The sequence below is a fragment of the Planococcus citri genome, chromosome 3 (assembly GCF_950023065.1).
Source record: "Planococcus citri chromosome 3, ihPlaCitr1.1, whole genome shotgun sequence".
NCBI classification, from domain to species: Eukaryota; Metazoa; Arthropoda; class Insecta; order Hemiptera; family Pseudococcidae; genus Planococcus; species Planococcus citri.
The window spans coordinates 8,460,430-8,480,473 of NC_088679.1; the positions used below are offsets into that span (position 1 = coordinate 8,460,430).

At 34.9% G+C, this 20,044-nt stretch overlaps 1 protein-coding gene across 5 annotated transcripts in view; it reads left to right on the top strand.

Annotated features, from left to right (window-relative positions):
- Window positions 1-20,044, top strand: part of gem (gemini) — a 79,845-nt gene that overhangs the window by 27,949 nt on the left and 31,852 nt on the right. For 3 of the 5 annotated variants that reach the window (XM_065356541.1, XM_065356540.1, XM_065356545.1), the window contains exon 2: window positions 17,778-18,550. In XM_065356541.1, coding sequence (XP_065212613.1) covers window positions 18,409-18,550 — 142 coding nt within the window. In that variant the 5' untranslated portion in view covers window positions 17,778-18,408. Of the gene's footprint in view, window positions 1-2,516; window positions 3,259-17,437; window positions 17,623-17,777; window positions 18,551-20,044 lie in introns of those variants that run through there. The other 2 variants (XM_065356542.1, XM_065356544.1) reach the window with 2 other exon arrangements.

Sequence of the window (20,044 nt, forward strand, 5' to 3'; positions counted from 1 at the left end):
TCAAAAAAGGGGGGGTTTCCTGAAAAATACATAAAGGCTATAGGCGTCTAAGAGGGGTGAAATGGTCTCCGAAAGCGTTCGAGTTGATATTAGCATGGAAGGTGAGTACCATTGAGACACTTCCGCATGAAAAATTTCAGATCAACACCCCCTCCCCTTTTTGAGGAACCCCCCTTTTCTGAAATTTCAATGACACTTTTCTCAGCACCATTTCAACCGATTTTAAAAATTTTTCAGTATGTTGTGAACATCCTTAGGAGGTACCCTCACAAAAATTTTCAGCCACCGCCCCTCATATTTACCCCTCAAAATGGAGTAAAAATGTGTCGCAAGGAGGTTGGGGTAAAATGGGAATTTTGGGGGAAATAACTAAGTATCAATGAATAGGATGTCGTTTTCTTATGATTCGATACCGCTGAGCACGAATATGACGTCAGATTTTTTGCTACACTCATCTAGCCCTCTCCAGAGCGCTTGGCCCCCTCAAATTTGACTATAGTTATAAAGCATAAAATAAGTTTAAAACGCCATTTTGAGGGGTAAATATGAGGGGAGGTGGCTGAAAATTTTTGTGAGGGTACCTCCTAAGGATGTCCACAACATACTGAAAAATTTTCAAAATCGGTTGAAATGGGGCTGAGAAAAGTGTTATTGAAATTTCAGAAAAGGGGGGTTCCTCAAAAAGGGGAGGGGGTGTTGATCTGAAATTTTTCATGCGGAAGCGTCTCAATGGTACTCACCGTCCATGCTAATATCAACTCGAACGCTTTCGGAGACCATTTCACCCCTCTTAGACGCCTATAGCCTTTATGTATTTTTCAGGAAACCCCCCTTTTTTGAATGGCTGTAGTTCCACCCCCCTTGAACGTACGGGGAAAGTTGATACATCATTAGATCGGAAATTTGACGTAGATTCTTGTATCCAACCTCATTTGTCGCTAAAATGCAACGCGGGGGAGAAAATGGCAAAAAAACGTGTTTTGGGGGGCTAAAATCCACTGTGGGGGGGAACGCACCAGGTGGATCGGGGGCGGCTCCGGATATGTTGTTTAGGACACCATCCTAGACCTTTTAAAGCAAAAAAATCTTTTGTGGGAATTTTGTTCGGGTCCAACCCCTTACCGACTGGACTAATGAATTTCTTATCAATATTTTTTTGGACTTGGTGCGTTTTGGAAACGTATGCTTCAATTCGTATCCTCCCTACAAATGTAGAATTTTGAAAAAAAAAAAACATTGCAAAATTCCCAATTGCCAACTTGCAACTCTAAATTCAAAATTTGCCCATTTTTCTACTCTTATGTATTTAATAAATGGAGAAATTACGAAAAATTTTGAAAAATTCTTTTCCTCTGTTTCCTTTTTCTTTTTCAAAAAATTGATTTTTGATTTTTTTTTCAAGAACAGATATGCTAAAAAGTATGATGACAATTTGGTTTTAAAAAAGACTCAAAAGATGTTGAGAAAAAAGAAAAAGGGAAATGGCAAAAATATTGTCAACAACCCCTAAAAAAATTTAAAAATCAAAAAATTTCAAAAACTTGAGCAAAGTGAAAAATTTACGTGTAAAATTTTGATATCTCTCCTTTCCCATCAAAAAAGAAGTGAGTTATAAAGTGTTCTCAAAATTTTTCTTACCAATAAAAAGTTGAAAAGTAAAAGTATTCTGGAGAGCTGGGCACCCCTCTCCCCCCTCCAAAAAAGATCTTGGAATATCCAAAGATATTGGAAAATGAAACGAAAAATTGACATGCAAAATTTTGCCCCTTTCCCCCCTTCTTACCTTCTTAAAGAAAGAAATCTGGAAGTAATTTTTTTCATTATCAACAAAGTTGGGTGTTATAGAATTACAAAAAAGTCGTATCCGGAAAAGTGTGATAGAAAACTGAAATAATTTTTTCTTCGCGAATATTTAATGGGAAATATGAAGAAATTAACGAGAATAATTTCAAGTAGAACTTTTTTTAAACCAGTTCTACCAGTGAGTAAAATATTACTGAACTGTAGGAATCAGATCAAAATTACCTTAGCTGCGCTCAAAGTTCACCCTGCGATAAAACAATACCTATACATTCGTCTTCACATACCTACATTAAATCAGTGTTTTTCAACTTAAAGTATCTAATTTCTCACCACACCATGTTGCTTCTATAGTGAAACGATCCCTTCGCCGCTTGAGAATACCTAGATTTTTAATTCAAAAAACGTGTGTGTGAATCTACCTAATTTGAAAATTTTTCAGCTCATTTATCGAATCATTGGTCGCGTCACGCTCTAAGCCGATTAAAACAGTTAAATTTTATTGGAACTTTTCTCAGCGGTCATATTGTATACATTTAGTATAGATTACGTTTAAAAATAAATTTTTCTTCTCAAACTTATCAATTTGTGTCGAAATGTTGGCCGTTAGTTTTGTTCTGCTTTTATATCGAGAGTGTTCTGTATATAAATTGTCGCGCATGAAACCAGTTTAAGGTGCTAGTATTTTTCCCCTCGTTTTTTTTTTTTTTTTTGGGCGTATCGAGGGATCCGTCGATCGAAAAAATGATCTTTTGTGTGGAAGTCTTCTATTCGCGTTCGAGCTTCATTTAAATGTTAATTGCGGGTCGCGATCGTTGCCGCTGCCGCATCAAACCTTCAACAATCATGTTGGAAGCTTAAAGGCAGTTCCTTACGACAGCAGACCACATCGCTGTATTTGTATATTACGTATACATAGAAATGCATACGAATATGGTTATTAGCGGTGGCGGCGTGTTCACCGGTATGCTTCTTATTAAAAGGAAACCGCAATTTTTACCCGTCTTCAGCGATCAACAATGTATATTATTACTATTCGAATGTGACGATCGATGTCAATGCGCTGCTCGTACGATGATTATTTATTGACGCCAACTTCAAAAGATGTAGTAACTTTTCGGCGTATATTTTAACCGCTCTAATCGTCCTATTGACACATGGGATTTTCTCTTTTATCCATTTTTTTCTTTTTTGAATTTTTTCCCCGTACCTATCTGTTAAATTAGTGAGCGTTTACTTTTTTCTTTATCAAATCCGTTGTTGTTGTCGGTACCTAAGTGATTCTTTTCCCTTTGCGTATTATTATTATTATAGAAAAAAAAGTGATGTAGAATGTTCAATATTATGTAGCCTACGTTCGTCATTTCTTTTTTTCTCGAGTGGATTCAAAAGCATCCTATATGGTTGGAATTCGTATTTGGGATACACATACTACATACATACAAAATGAACGATCAAGTATGTTATTTGAAAACCTTGTTCGTTATGTACATTTCTTTGTAATTTAATTTGCCAATTAGAAATCGACTCCGCGTATTGAACTCTAACCGAATTTACCATCAGTTAATACAAAGCCACCCACGATTTCCTTATTATTTTGTTATTGTCAGATTGTCGATGTTTCCTTCGTGTATATTTATATATTTTACTTACCGTTCTCTGTGCTTTTGGTCGACTATTCATTGGTGGTAATGTATGTTTGCACGTGTCCCCATCTCCCATCCCGAGTTGCTTTTCCTTATGTGGATTTTCTCACTTGAATGACGATTTTTTTCACTATTCTCAAAAGCCATCAGTATCTATACTGCCTATCCTGGAGTAATAATACATATGATCTAAAGTTATGAAAAAAATAGGAATTTTTTCAGCCTACGCCATTCATTACATTACTGATATTTATTGCAAGGTTTGGTTTGTACCTAATGTGCGATAAAGTGTGCGTTATCTGAAGTGATTTTGACCTTTTATCTTGTGTATTGATCGAGGTTTATGTGTATTATGTCTTATCAATAATGTTCATTTGAATATTACTTACTCGATAGCTTTGATGATGTCATGATGGAATAGTTTGAGTGCGAACTGTGAGCTTTTTTTGGTAGGTATAGTTATTATTGTCTGTATGTGCTAAGGTAGATTGTATTCACATGCGTGGAAATCTCATTTTTTAACATTTGAAGGCGTAGTTCTTTCAATTTTTGATTGTAAAATGTTCGATGAAATCGACAATTTCGCTTGGGTAATTTTTTAAAATAGAAATAATTATGAAACATGGAAAAAATTGACGATTCAGTGAAAATCCAGGTTACACATCGTGAGAAGAGAAAATTGACCAAAACTAATCAATTTATGCGAGAAAAATGGCGAAGAAATTAATTTTTTGAATTTTTGTTGTGATTGCATCAGCTCTGAAGGAAATCCGCCAAAACTGCCTTCTAAAAAATTAATAATGTGTATTGAAAGCTTCAGAAAGTTTACAATTTGTGAGGCACAAAAAATACTCAATTTTCAATACAAGATGTTTCAACGCCAATGGACCTTTTTTTTTTTGTTGGAAAATTTCAAGTAAAGCAACATTATTTTTGATGTGAGAAGTCAATTTTTCTACTCTCCAACACTGGTAAGAGAAAGAAAAAGAACAATGATCTGAGCCGAGCGAAGCGAGACCAAAAACTTTTGAAAGTTTATAATTCAAGAAGTAAAAATCCATAATTTTTGGCAATTTTCTGATTTTTCCTGCTCATCCAATTTTTCCCAAAAAGTCACAACTTTTCACCTAAATTTTTCTGTAGGGGGGAATAGTCGGAATAGTCCCGCTCCCATTCAGCTGGTTTCCTATCATACTGCACTTCGAAACTGCTCATTTCTCCTAAACACCAACCTCACCAGCCGCTCACTATCAGACCACCTCGCGCTCACTTCACCCGACATGGCCGAAAGTCCCAAGCCCAAAAACCTGAAACCCACAACTCATGCGGGGACAACTCGCTCAAGGGATCCTCGGCCCCGGGAGAAGGTGCCGAGAATTTTAATTTATTTATTTTTTATTTATTTCACTTCTGCCCCTTGGTAGAGGCACCCAGCAGCGGGACAAACTCGGTGGCTACCAACGAACGGTGTCTTGCCTCCGGACAGCAAGGTTTGCAGCAGAGTGTGGTTCTACCTGGAACAGTTCAACATCAGATAGCATATAATTAAGTACATAATACATAAACATAACGCATAAACATATTTACAAATACAACGAGAGACTTCGTACATGGGAATGCTTCCCTAGGGTACCAGAGAAGAGACTCCGAAAAATAACAACATACTTCAGACAACGAGAGACTTCAAAATAAGAACAACGTTCAGCTCGCCCCCAGATTTAATTTTTTGATCTTTTTATTGGCCCTTTTCTCATGTTATAAAAGTTTCTACCCCCCCCTCCCCTGTTAATTTTTTGCTTTCAATTTTCATACATGAATATCGATGTAAAACTGAAAATTTTTGGTTACTTTTTTGGTGAAAAAAGGTTGCCAAAGTTACTTTTTTTTGGAAAAATATTGTTGGAATACCTGAATTTGCAAATTTTCAACCGTTCAGTAGAGCTCTAAAAAATGGTCTTGGGTTTCTATGACAATGGCCTACTAGGTCTGCCAAATTCCCGGAAAGTCTTGTTTTCTACAAAAATTGTAAGAGACCCCGCCTTTTACTGAAATTATTGTGGAAGTCTCATTTTCTGTCATAAACAGCAAAAAGTCTCGCTTTTAGCCTAAATAGTCAAGATTTTTTTTTTTGCGAAAAAGATGCTAAGAATTGCTTTTTCAATAATAGTTCTCATGTGTTGTTTTTTTCACCAGAAATTGCTAAAAAAAAAGAGTTTCTTTTGCTGAAATTGTCAAAAGTCTCGTATTCATTTTCCAGAAATCGCAATTTGGTCTAAAATTACCAAAAAAAATGTGGCCAAATATTTTGTAGTTCAACTTTTTTCGGCAAAAATTGGAAAAGGGAATTGCCAAAATGTCCTACTTTTTGCTGAAATTAAACAAGTTTCTATCGAGTTTCATTTTTAGATTTTAATTAAAAACGAAAAGTTCTGTTTTTTTTGATAATTTTTTTTTGCATTAAAAAAGTATTGCCTATGTTTTGTCACTTTTTTTTGGTTATTTTTTTCAGAAAAAAAGGTACGAGGCCTGGAATTTCAAAAAACTATTGATTAAATTTGAGTAATGTTGTCATTAAAAAAAATATATATTTCTTTTTGAAGTTGTCCATTTTTTGCCCTTGCTTCACTTGGGCTATTTAACATCTCAAAGATGAAAAGACGAATAAATGAATAGATGAAAAGATGAATAGACAAATAGACGAAAAGACAAAAAGATGAAAAGACAAAAAAATATAAAGTCAAAGATTTGAATTCCTGAGGGATTTTATTATATATTTTAGAAGCATGGATACCACTGATACTATTGATGGCTAATGAGCCGATTAATTTTCTTCTATTATCGCGATTATCGTGATATCACAATACAGGGTGCCCAGAAATATCGAGTACCCCCTAAGAAAGTTTTTCATTAAAAATATAGGTTGGCAACGTGAAATAGATGCATATGATTGGTGGAGTGTTATCTCTCTAGTCCTACAACCAATCATGTGCTATCATTATCATCATTCACTGTGACCAACCAAAGTATTTTAGTGGAAAACTTTTTTAGGGGTGCTAGATATTTCTGGGCACCCTGTACCAACAACTTGCGATCTTTTCTGTAAGGATCGCTAGTGTGCAACAAGAAATTTACGCTAAAAACTGGAGGGAGGTGTTGACTTTTGGAAGTGAACTCCACCCACAGTTTTGACATGCGCAGTGTCCGATTTTTCGCATTTACTTTAGCGATTCTAGCGGAAAAGAATGCAAGTTGTTAGTATCGCGATTATCGTGATATCGCGATAGCTCATTTATTCAATCAATCAATTTGATTATCGTGAAATTTAATATCGGTGGCATCCATGTTTAGAAGCCATAAAATCAACATTATTCTCTTAAATTTTCACTTATTGCCAAATTTTGATGTCTCATATCATACGTATGAGAAGGTGTCTTGAGTTCTATTGTTCTATTTTTTACCATAATACTCATTTGCAGTATGTACCTACATGGGACTGTTAGTATCTTGCTTTCAATGAAGACTGCAGGTTTGCATCAGGCTTCCATTGTGTCTATGCTTGAATGCAAATTATTAATACAATTTTTGTTCTTTTAACAGAACGCCCCTCTTTTTAAAAATTTTGATACCATCGATTGAGCTCAGCATGTTGAAATCTTGATTTTTCCCACTAAAAAAAAAAAAAAAAAAAAAATCCCATAAAGTTAAAAATAAGTTAAAGGCCACCTTATCAAGCACACAGTCATGCTTGGAAAAAAGGGCAGAACTGTAGATCTATTAACGATATTTGGAGATCATGATGTTCGAAAAAAATTGACACCCCCCCCCGGCCCACCTGATTGCATGTGTAAATAATTTTTCAAGAATCTGGAAAATTGGTCTGGAAAACCGGGAAAAGTCAGGGAAAATTATTTCCACAAATGAGTGAACATCCTGTAATTGCTATATTCAACCTCGAGAATTATAAATTTTCAAAAGCTTTTGTCATTGGTTCGCTTGGGCCGATTGCCTTTTATCTCATAACTAGAATAATTATGGGAATGGATTCTGCTGTTCAAACTTTTACAATTATCCGAGAGTTGAGAAATCAACTCCAAAGGTTCCAAAACTCAACTTAATCGAAAAATTCCAGTTTTTGGTTTGAGATAAACATGAAGAAGGTTGGAGGGGAGGATGGATTCGATGACAACTTTTATAATGGGCTCTTCTGTGTTTTACTGACTGGGTCTCATATGTACTTTAGATTCGCCACTGATGGAAGTCGTTCAAGTTCAAAGCAAGCATCCGTTTAATTTAATAAAATGCTTCCAGTCTGACTTCCATCTCCCCCCTCTCCCACCAAATCTCCCAAAATCAGCAGACAGACTTATACTCGTCAGGAAGGCCACTCACCTTCACTTCATAAATACGTATTCTATGGTCAAAACTCTTTAAGCATGCGTATATTTATTCACTTCTTTGGACTGTAATTTGACTAATTCGTCGTATACTAAATCCACGCAATGAGAACCTCCCTCGATATGCGCGACGAACGAAGGACGAAGGGAGGGTTAATTTAAACTGATTTACAACCATTACGGCGTAAAACACAAGTTGAAAATTAATTCGCTTCCAAGGCTGCTATATAGCAGCGCGACGTCGCGTTTAGCAGTATCGTCGAGAAAGACAAGCTGACACTTACTAATTCGCTAAACTAAATAGCGAATCAAAACTGAGTGAGCGATGAAAGAGAGCGAGATGAAGTGACAGAGAAAAAAAGGAAGCTCGCAGTTAACAAGTCGACAAACGTTATCGTAATGAGAGTATTATTGTTATTTCGCAGCCGCGTTGCACAAATATATCACCGCCCTGTGGCCACTTTATTGTCTGCCGGATAATTACTTTTTATTGACCCCGGTTTGTAAAAAGGTTAACTGAATAGAATATTCGCTCGTCGTCGTCGCCTATCGCTCTTTCTCTATCTTTCTTTCTCTCTCCGTCTCTTTCTGCCAATTTCCAAACGAAAATAAATAAATATCCCTAATGGACGAGCGACGTAATTATTTTCATGGTTAAGCATTTCGTTTCTCTATTGCACATCCAAGTATCCCTGCCTAACTCATCTATCGGCCAGACACGCGATCGAATTTATACCCCACTCATCTCTGTTATAGACTTTTTTCTGCGACGCGAGTATCCCTTGCAACAATTTCGACAGCTTTGCAAAACCGCTGATTCGAACTGACCACTCGAATACGCCATGTTTTCAAGGCGATTTTTTTTTCACTGACAGCTCAATTAGTAAGACGTCGAATAACAAATTTTTTAGTACGCGTGTTAATTTCCAAGAAATTCACGTCGCGTCAGCAAATAACGTTACGTCGTCGAGCACTTTACTTACTCCGTAATTCGGCAATACACTATGTGTCTTAATTGCCTATTCGTATTCAAGGACATCGTGGAACTGGTCAATGGTCACTGGTCAGTTTCTAAAGCTATAGTTTATATAAGAACGCGGAACGTATTTGCAGCGAATTTCTCACGTTAGAATTCGTTTCATTGGTCGAAAGAAGTAAAAACAATGGAATAATTATCGAAAACTAGTTATCGTGTGGTTTACCCTACCTCTGACGACATTGCTCCGCCTGCCTTCGGTGCATTGGATTGGACAATTGAGTCGAGAAAAAGTAGTGGTCATCGAGCATTACGAATTACGTTAGTCTGATTGTCAAGGCTGTGTCATTGAGACAGGTGGGTAGTGGATGTTAAATTACCGAGTAGTAAAGTTACGCACCAGACAGAACTCAACATGGCCATCAAAATGAACATGTACGACAGACGAGGAAATGAAAGGAAACTGCATAGCCGAGTATAATAGGTTATTTTGCCCTGTTTTCTGATTTTGAAACTAATCGGTGGAAGTTGATCCTTTGTGGTCTGATCGAATTTCCAGATTGCTTCACCCTCAACTCCTGCCAAAAGGGCCAAATTTGATTCCAGTTGGAAATTTCCATCTTTAACAGTTTCTTATTAAATTTTTTTCCAACTTGTGGGAATGTTTTATGCTATTAAGGGTTGTTCGTGACAATTTTTCGATATTTTTACGCGCATTTTTAGCTTTTGAACAGTATTTAAATTTAATGATATAAATAATAATCAATCTTGGCAACATTAACCTGAATATAATTTGCATTTTTTTCAATAGGTGTCCTCTAAATTTCGTCAAAATCCCAAAGCTAGAAAAATAACCCTAAAATAACGTCGTTTTATTACCTATTTCTGAACGCTTTTTCTCTCGCCTTTATTGCTTTTCTGTTCCAAAATGAGGATTTCGGAAAATAATTTCTTTAATTTTGAAAATATCAAAACAGGCTGTCTAAAATTTTAGGAATTCTTGACCTTTCTTTTCGCGTGTCCCACCGAGCTGAAATTCGATGTCCACTGTCCAGACTTACGTGTATAATAACTCAAAATACAAAATTTATATTGATATTCTAGAGAAATTAAAAATTTTCCGATTTTATTTTCGCTCATTTTTTTGCAATAAGGTTTTTTTTTTCAATTGAAAATCACTGGAAAAATCAAAAGATTTTTAATTTCACTCAAAATTCAAAAAAAAAAAAAAATAAAATAAAAAAAAATAAATACGCTCATCCAAAATTACTTTTTTTGAGAAAAACACGTTGAATGTTCTGGTGTTGATTTTTTTGTCAGCGATGAAACTTTTTATTTGTCTTTGACATTTTTTGTTCTCTGATGATGAGATAAAAAGGTACAGATTTCAAGTGTATAATATCTTGAAATTTGTTGCATGAAAACCACATTAGATGTAAAAAGGTTACAAAATCGTGATCTCGCCTTTCTATCTTGATCTAAAAAAAAAAAATTGTAGCCGTTTAAAGTTTAGATACCACTAGAATTTTTCATAGCACCAGTGATGAATCAAGGCAGCTTTTTTACCTCTGAAAAACTTTGAGTACCTACCTAGTGAACTTTGAACAGTTCTAACTTTTTTTGGAGCATAATAAAGTGGGGTTACAATTTCCGAACGCTTCGAATTTTATTGCATAAAAATTGGCCAGAAAGTCAAAATTTTTTTTTTAGCCACCATGCAATGCCCAAACCTGGTTTGTTTACTCATTACAAATTTTGAAAAAAATTGAATTTGTTCAAAATGAAAAACAGTTGCAAGTTGTGACATCTGACTAGCTTTTTCATTCAATTTTTGAAAATTTTTCTTGGTGAGCTGTGAAAGATGTTAAAACATTGAATTTTTCCTTTGCCTTTATTCGAACAATTTAAAAAAAATCATACCGGGTGCCCAGAAATATTTTGAACCCCTAAAAAAATTTCCTGCTAAATGTTTCAGTTAATCACACTATTGGTTGTTAGAATTTTTTTCTGGGTTCCCCATTCCCCAACCTGCTGGTGGGGTGGGGCAAGTTTATTAGAGGAATATCACATCATAATTTTTTACACATTGGTTTTTAAAATCAGATGCACACAAAATAATAATAAACTGGACCTTAAGCTAATAAACATTAGAACTAACACTAAATAAAACTTAGAACTAAATGCATATCTTATTATATAGTTATACTACACATCTTACAAAATATAGTAATTCTATAGTAGTTATAGATATAAGCCCTACCAATACTCACCTTCCCAGAACGTCAGGAGATAGACTGAGGTGATGAAATCCTGCCAATCATATGCATCTACTTCACGTTGCCAACCTGTATTTTGAAGAAAAAACTTTCTTTGGGGTTCACAATATTTCTGGGCATCCTGTACAAAAAGTTCTCGAGTGATGAAATCTCATAGAAAAGAATTATCCTCCATAACATAGTGAAATTGGTCTTTGACTCAAATTGAGTCAAAAGTGGCCCAAAAATTCCTTTCTCCATTCACTACTTGGTCTGTTTGCTTTTCTTTGTTCTTCCATCAGATCCAATATCTCTTGAGTCATCCATGGTTTGTGTTTTCTTTTTCCTTAATATGTAGACTTTTCTGCTGCTGTTTTAACCTTTTGTTTCTATGCTTACCACTTTTCTTCAATATCTTATTCTTCTTCCGACTTGTCTTCCTTTTGTTTTTCCAGTTCTTCTTGGAATTTCTTTCACACAGTTTTTGATTTAATTTTTGTGATGTCAAGTTGTTGGTATTGTTTTTTTCTCTTCTTCTGGTTCTTCAAGACTATCTGGCATTTTGCAGCTGATAGCTTGTGGTCAGAGTTAGTCAGCACCAGGATATATATGTATGACAGTTCTTCACTGTGTTCTTGAATCTTTCTTTTACAAATATGTAGTCTACATATTGTTACCTTAATGCCAAATCGGAGTATGTCCATACAAAAAAAGTACGATTTTACACATCACTGATAAGGTTCGGATATGTTCGGAAGGGTTCGTTGAGTTCTGATTGAACATAGGTCAGCTTCGTGCATCTTTCTTGGTGCACTTTTACTACACTCCGATGCAAATTTTTCAATTCAGGGCATCCCAGAGTCTTATCAGTGATGCTAAAAGACGATTTTTTTTTTTGGATGGACATACTTGGATTTGGCATTAAGGTAATGCTATCTAGTTTCTGACTCAATCTCCAGGACTGACCCTTGTGTATAATCTTCTTACATGCTGTTTGAACCAAGTATTGCATATTACTAGATCGACTCTTTCTGCAAACTCTACAAGCATTTCACCTCTTTTGTTCTGCTCTCCAAGTGCATACCTCCCCACAGCTTGACTGCCATAATCATTCCCAACTTTGGCATTGAAGTCTCCCATTAAAAACACAACATTGTTGTTTTTTGAGCAGCTCATCACTTCTTCTAGGTCATTGTAGAAGTTGTTGATTTCGGTTTTCGGCTGTACTGCTTTCCGCTATACAATTTCAACAAATTATTCAATAAAGCTGAATTTTCGAAATTTTGCTCAAATTACTTTCTCAAATGCAAAGTCGGCTTCTTTGAAAAAAACAATACCAGTCTGAATGTGCTTTTTTTTTGAACGGAGCTCTTAATGGATGCTTACGTTTTCCCAATACTATAATTGGTTTCATGTAAGGGGCACCGGGGCAAGCCAGAATGCGTTTTTCGCAATTTTAACTTTGACCAGCTGTTACTTCCTTTCTAACAAACCAATATGGATCAAAGTTATTATGTAGGTTCCCATAAGGGTTCTTAACATATGGTGAAAATTTGAGCGAGATTGACACAGTAGCTTTCACTCAGTGGAATAAAATATGAACTGTTCTGACTTACCCCAAATTGGAGGAAGTCAGAATAAACTTTGCAGAGGTGTAGCTCACAAAAAGAGCGTCCTAGAAAAATTGCATTCAAAGAAATTGTAGAGAGTTTAATTCTCTTTGAGATCACTCTCATCAGATTTTCATTAGGATGCACGGTTTGTCCGATATATGCAAAAAACTAAGAGATAGAAAGTCTGTATTTGAAAACAAATTCAAAACAACAACAAAATACAATTGAACCAAAGACATCTAAAATGAAACTGGATCGTGAAAATTTTTACGCTGTAATGAAGTAGGGGCAGTACTCTCAAGTCACCTTAGTAGCACTTCGCCAGATATACAGTATGACACAGAAGTAGTGCCCGGTGGCTTTTATTTCTAAGTGGAAAGAGCTAGAGAGATGAATGAAGCGGCGTTCAGTAGAGAAAAATAAGGGCTTTCAAAAGCAACCTTGAAAATTTCAGGCCCACGCACAGGGTGTCCACAAATTGAAAAACCGGTTTGGTCAAAAAATTCAAACTGGTTTTTATTGGCGCAATGTATTCTACACACTGAGGCGACAAAAACGTGATATGAATTTTTTGAAACCGGTTCGTTAATTTGCAACCAGTTAACAAAAAATACCCAAAAATTGTAGATAGAGAAAAAAGTTTGAAACAAAAGTTTTAGAGCGTGAAAAATTACACAATTCTGTCTAATCACATTTTGAAACTGGTACATTGGTTCGCATTTAGCAACCAGTTTTTGACAATCACCTAAAAATTGAAGATAGAGAAAAATGCTTGAAACAAAAGTTGTAGAGCATGAAAAATTGAACCATTTTCACTGATCGGATTTTGAAACCGGTTCTTTAATTTGCAACCAGTTATCAAAATTACCTAAAAATTGGAGATCGAGAAAAAAGCTTGAAACAAAAGTTGTAGAGCTTGAAAAATCACACAATTTTGTCTAGTCTAATTTTGAAACCGGTTCATTGGTTCGCATTTAGCAACCAGTTTTTGACAATCACCTAAAAATTGAAGATACAGAAAAATGCTTGAAATAAAAGTTGTAGAGCGTGAAGAATTGAACCATTTTTGCTGACCAGATTTTGAAAATGGCTAATTAACTTACAATCACGTAACTTTTGATGGCTTGCTGCGACTTAATGAACAGGTTTCAAAATCTGATCCGAGAAAATGGTTCGATTTTTCACGCTCTACAACTTTTGTTTCAAGCATTTTTCTGTATCTTCAATTTTTAGGTGATTGTCAAAAACTGGTTGCTAAATGCGAACCAATGAACCGGTTTCAAAATGTGATTAGACAGAATTGTGTAATTTTTTACGCTCTACAACTTTTGTTTCAAGCTTTTTTCTCGATCTCCAATTTTTAGGTAATTTTGATAACTGGTTGCAAATTAAAGAACCGGTTTCAAAATCCGATCAGTGAAAATGGTTCAATTTTTCATGCTCTACAACTTTTGTTTCAAGCATTTTTCTCTATCTTCAATTTTTAGGTGATTGTCAAAAACTGGTTGCTAAATGCGAACCAATGTACCAGTTTCAAAATGTGATTAGACAGAATTGTGTAATTTTTCACGCTCTAAAACTTTTGTTTCAAACTTTTTTCTCTATCTACAATTTTTGGGTATTTTTTGTTAACTGGTTGCAAATTAACGAACCGGTTTCAAAAAATTCATATCACGTTTTTGTCGCCTCAGTGTGTAGAATACATTGCGCCAATAAAAACCAGTTTGAATTTTTTGACCAAACCGGTTTTTCAATTTGTGGACACCCTGTGCGTGGGCCTGAAATTTTCAAGGTTGCTTTTGAAAGCCCTTATTTTTCTCTACTCAACGCCGCTTCATTCATCTCTCTAGCTCTTTCCACTTAAAAATAAAAGCCACCGGGCACTACTTCTGTGTCATACTGTATTAAACCTCTAGGCGCTAGAGCAAGTTTTCTAACTTACCACGAATTCTGACTTCCCCAGTGCACTTTACCTTAGAAAACTAGAAAACTTCATTTTCGAGATATGTCCATCGAATCAAATTTTGGACGCCCCTTAGTCGCTACTCCATTGTACAAGTTTTTTTTTCAGCTCTACATATGAACCTCGCCTCCCTCAATTTTTGTTTCAAAACATCGATTTTTACTTAGGAACAAAAATGTGCAGGGAAATGAATTGAAATTTCATTTGAAGAGTACATACAAGAAATAACCCAGATAAGTTGAAAATTTTCAAAAATGAGTTCAAGGTCGAATTAAATCCACACTAAAAAGTAAACGTATCCTATTGAGATTTTGAAAAAAAAATTGATTTTTTTGTAGTAAAAATGGCATTTAAAAAAATAGAGAAGGGGAGAGAAATGAGCCGAGACCAAATCTAAGGCAAAAGGATGAAAATGTCAACATCAATAACTTTTAGAATGCTAAAAATTGATTTTTCATTATAAAATTTACTAAATTCACGAAAATAATTTGTTCAAAATTGTGGGAGAAATAATTTTTTTTATATATTATTTTGAAGGAAGATTGCAATCGGAATACTTAGATTGAAAAGAAAACGGATTTTTTGAATTGAATTGAATAAATCTTTATTTAAGGACGCCTTAGAATCTAGGCCTTTTAGCGTCCACAGTTTGTTCACAAAATTTTTTTACATATAATATTGTCCTCACATAAATCGTATATTTTCAAAATCTTTCACTCTCACTTCGCTGGGGCAACAAAATGTCTTCCTTACATTCAATTTTCAAAAATGAAAATCCGAAAGTGCATTTTTAAAAAACATTAAAAAAAGAAAAAGTTTTTGCGACTGATGTTTTTTTCGTTGAAAATTTTCATACTCCGTGATGGAGGGAGGGGGTGAATTGAATTGATACCATTGAAAATAATATCTAATGTACGGAAAAAGTGCGAAATTTTGTGTATTAGACACCGTGTTTAGAATTCAATTTTTAATTTAATGCAAACATTTTCTGTGGTGATTTTGAGTGTTTTTTTTTGGGGGGGGGGGTGGTGGAGTGTTTTTAAATTATGTTACGAAATGATACACTCTCGCATCGAATCATTATTAAAGTTAATCTGCGTTGAAAAATTGATAATTTATGAAGAAAAATTGATCGCGTTCAAGTGGGTAATTTGCGTTAATTGCAACTTGCAGCATCGTGCATTTTGCACATTCCTTAAAAACTATGAGAATTAAAATACTCAACAAATCTATGATTATCATATCACACAGTATTCCTGCCTACACACAACATAATTGAGAATATACAAGTACATCGCCCAATGGATATTATGGACAGTGGACACGGTGGTACAGTGAAGCGTCACGTGTCTCGTCGCGTCATAACGATGACGTCATCGTGACGTTCGGAACTCGCCCGCTGTCCACTTTAATTACGGAATATTTTCTTAATTAAAGCAAGCTGAACATCTCGTTTAAGTATACGTACGCGGTGCGATTTAAAAAGCATTTAAATTCATCAATAAAAAAGATACCTATGCTTTTCGTAAACGTTTCCATCGTATATAATTCAAACCTATAACGATATACGTTCATGCGAGTGCACAACTTACTTATAGCGCGAAGAAATGCCAGAGGAAAGTACATAATCCTTTATTAGCGAATTATTATAATTTTCTTAAAATTAGTTTTACAAAATTAACGAGTAAACTATAAAATAGAACCTGTCTCCGCTAGGCCCAGAAACGGGCATAGGATTCTTGCAGTCTCTCCCACTCGATTCTATCCTGTGCAACCCTGTGAAAGTGTTTGTGAGTTAGAAATTCATCAAGTTCGTCTGTCCACCTAGCCCTCTGCCTTCCTCTTTTTCTTGGTTCATGACCCAAAAACCAAAAAGTTGCCCTATAAGTCCATCTGTTGTCAGTTATCCTGCCCACATGTCCTGCCCATTTCCATTTATTTCTTCTAACCCAATGTTTGAAGTTAAGATTATTTCTCAATTTTCTCTTCATTTTTTCTATTCTAATTTTGTCCCTTTTTTTAAAATTTAGCATGGACCTTTCTAATGAGTTTTGCGTAGTCTCAATTTTTTTCATAATTTTTTTTTGTTAATGTCCACGTTTGGGATCCGTAAGCCAAAGTAGGCAGAATGCATGCGTTGAAGATCTGACTTTTAAGATGGTTCTGATAAGCTCCTTTAAAAATACTTTTAAGTGCCCAAAATTTTTTCCAAGTTAAAGTTATACGTCTGTTTACCTCTTTTTTTGTACTATCTTCAAAAGATATAATTTGACCAAGATATATTGCTTCCAGAGGAAAGTAATATCGCGCAATTAGTATGCAAATTATACACAAATTATAATTTTTTTGGCATCGATTAAAAATAAATTATCATTATCGTTCGATTTTCTCCCCCTCCTCGCTCCTGGTGATTCGATAAAATCGAATATTTTGCGGTATCCAATGGCGAATTGAGTTTTTTTTCCCTTTCTCGATACAATGTAATGAACTAGACACAGGTACCTATAAAGATGTGTGGGGATAGAATTTTGAGTTGAGCGTGTTATTTATGTTTCCTGTGTGAATTTTTTATGTTGGTTGGAAAAATTTTTTAGCGTAGGTACAATTTTTTTCGACTAAAAAAGAAAATGCGAATTGATATCACTTTAGCGTGCTGATGAGTAAATGCGCGAAGGAAACAGGAAAACGAAGGAATTAAAATTAATAAAGGGGCTGTGGGCAAATGGTTACTTCCGTTTTATTCAACACTAACTTTAAGTACACAGTGTACAGTACACATTTGAAAAACTTGTTGTTGTGGCTGTGTAATAAAATACGCACTCGAGAGGGTATCTTCATCGTATGGTATCTTACCATTATACTCAGACTCACTGATTCGTATCACCAGCTAGAATTATGTTTCGTTGTTTATTCGAATAGTGTGTTGAAATGTTCTCCAGTTAATTGTGAAGTTTTTTAATTTGAAATATTCAATGGTAATTGCATTTAGTATCGCAGATGATTTAATGCATTTTTCTGTCCTGATTTTTTTTTCCATTTTCGAATTTATTCCTTATTTATTTCTTCTATTATTTACTTTTATTGTATTAAAATATGTATTAATATATATTTTTTTTTTGATTTGTTGCAGGTAAAATTTTATTGTGTACGGTGAACATTGAATTAATCGTGTGGTCATTTGCGGAGTAATAATGAAAGAAATGGGATCATCGTCGCATTACTGGTCAGACTTGCAAAACCTTCTCGTAGTGTATTTCGTACAATGAAACGCGTAGACATTTTATAATTTAATAGTGCGAACTTTCGAATTGAGACATTTTCCTCGCTTAGAGGCTATGTTTACGGATACGTTTTTAAAGAACATTAATTGTTTTATGAATTCTTTCGAAACGGTGGTTAAAATGGCGTTCTTACAAATACCGCACTCTGAATGCCCCGAGAAAAACAGCAAAGATCCGCCCTTATAAGTGCACCCCCTTTTTTTTTTTAGCACGGGACGCACCCGAGTGCCCGTGTAAGTTTTTATATTGTTTTTTTTCTGCTTCTTTCATTGTTTATTTGTTTTGTTTTTATTTTTTATCGTATATAATTCGAGTTATTTTTTATCGTAATTCGGACACCCACCCCCTACCTTTTTTTCTGTTTTGTTTTGTGCCATAATCATCATTCGGTTTTCGTGTTATAATTTGTGTGCCATACTATCTTATTGTTTTTTGCCGAAATTAATCTCGAGTATTAATGTACCGTTGACAAATAACGCAATGGATGTAGCGCAGCCATATCTTCCGAATTCATGTTCTTGGACATCATGGTGTACCTCTGACAATAGCATCTCAACAAGAAGAAAACGAATACGACTGGATAACACAGATCATAATAATAGCTCGGTGAAATATGCAACTGGTACGTATAATTGAGTTTTTTTCCCATTTATTGCGTCAGATGCAATCATATTAACTTACCTAAAAATGTGGCAATCGCTCGGAGACGTTGCTGAAAACGAGTAAAGTGGGATTGGGGGTGGGGGGATGGGTGATCTGATTTATGGGAAAGAAGATACTTGTATCACAATGAGCGAGAACAGTATTTGTGCCAGAGGAAGAAAATAATCGTATAAATGCCCTCCTCCCCTCATTCCCTTCTGAACAGCAACTTCCATGAGGTTCGAATTGGCGTTCTCGGTTTTGAAATCATTACTTCGGAACGCAAAGTAGAGCTGTCGATTTTGGAGAAAACAATCGACTTTTGAATCGATTTATGAGCTTATAGATCTTAAGTAATCAAATCAAAAGTCAATGATCGACCCAGTCAATTGAACGACAAAATGGTAAGCAAATATCAAAAACAAATACAATACGTATGAAAATGTCAAGTAGATTTAATGACTTAGAACAAATTTCGTTCCATTGGCAATGTGTCTAACAGTCCTGCATGTCCTGCAAAAGTCCTGCAGTTGTCCTGATTTTTGTAATTTTTCATCCAAAGTTCTGTTTTTTTTTTTCCCCTAGAAATCACACTTCAAATTTTCAAATTTGTTTCTAGTTCTTTAATTTTGAAAAAAAAAGTAGAAAAAGGCTCATTTGTCAACTTTTTTACGAACTTGAATTACACATATTTGAAAGCTTTTGCTCTCGCTTCGCTCGGGCTATATTTGCTGTTCTTCTTCCGAGTGGAAAACATATTGTTGAAATTCAAGAAATGTTCAAATTTTGAATCAGAAAAATGAATTTCCTCCCCCCTCCCCACATGAAGAAACTTTTTTTTACTTCTCAAAACATACATTTTTAAAAGCTTTTGGCCTCACTCCACTCGGGTTCGTTCGCTTTTCTTTTTTTAAAGTTTGAATTTTTTCTTTTTTCAAAATCATCATTCAAATTTTAAAATTTGTAAGCAAAAATAATCAACTCCAGAATTACTTATTTATGGTAGAAAATATCGTCTTTATGTACTCGAAATACTAATTTTCGAGAGCTTTTGCCCTCGCTTCGTTCGGGCCTGTTGGGTTTTATTTTTCAATTTTGAATTTTTCAAAGAAAAAAAATCATCATTTGTGACGCGACCAGCGATACCATACCATAAGTCGGAAAACTTTTTTTTTGAGATAATCGCGTTTTCATGGAAAAAGTCAGAAAATATCAAAAAAAAATTTTTGTCGATTCATATACTATGAAGCCTATACTTTGGAATGGGTGTACCCACCGATCTCAAACACGTCGTTTTAGTGGTGAAAAACCGGTTTTACAAAAGTGCTTTTCATAAAAAAATGTCAAAAAAAAAAAAAATATTATGATGTAAAACCATTAAAAGATGAAGAAAATCAAAAAAAAAAATACTGTTCACTTTTTTTTAAAAATGTTACAAAAATAACCCAAACTTTCAAAAACGTTTTTCTCAGAA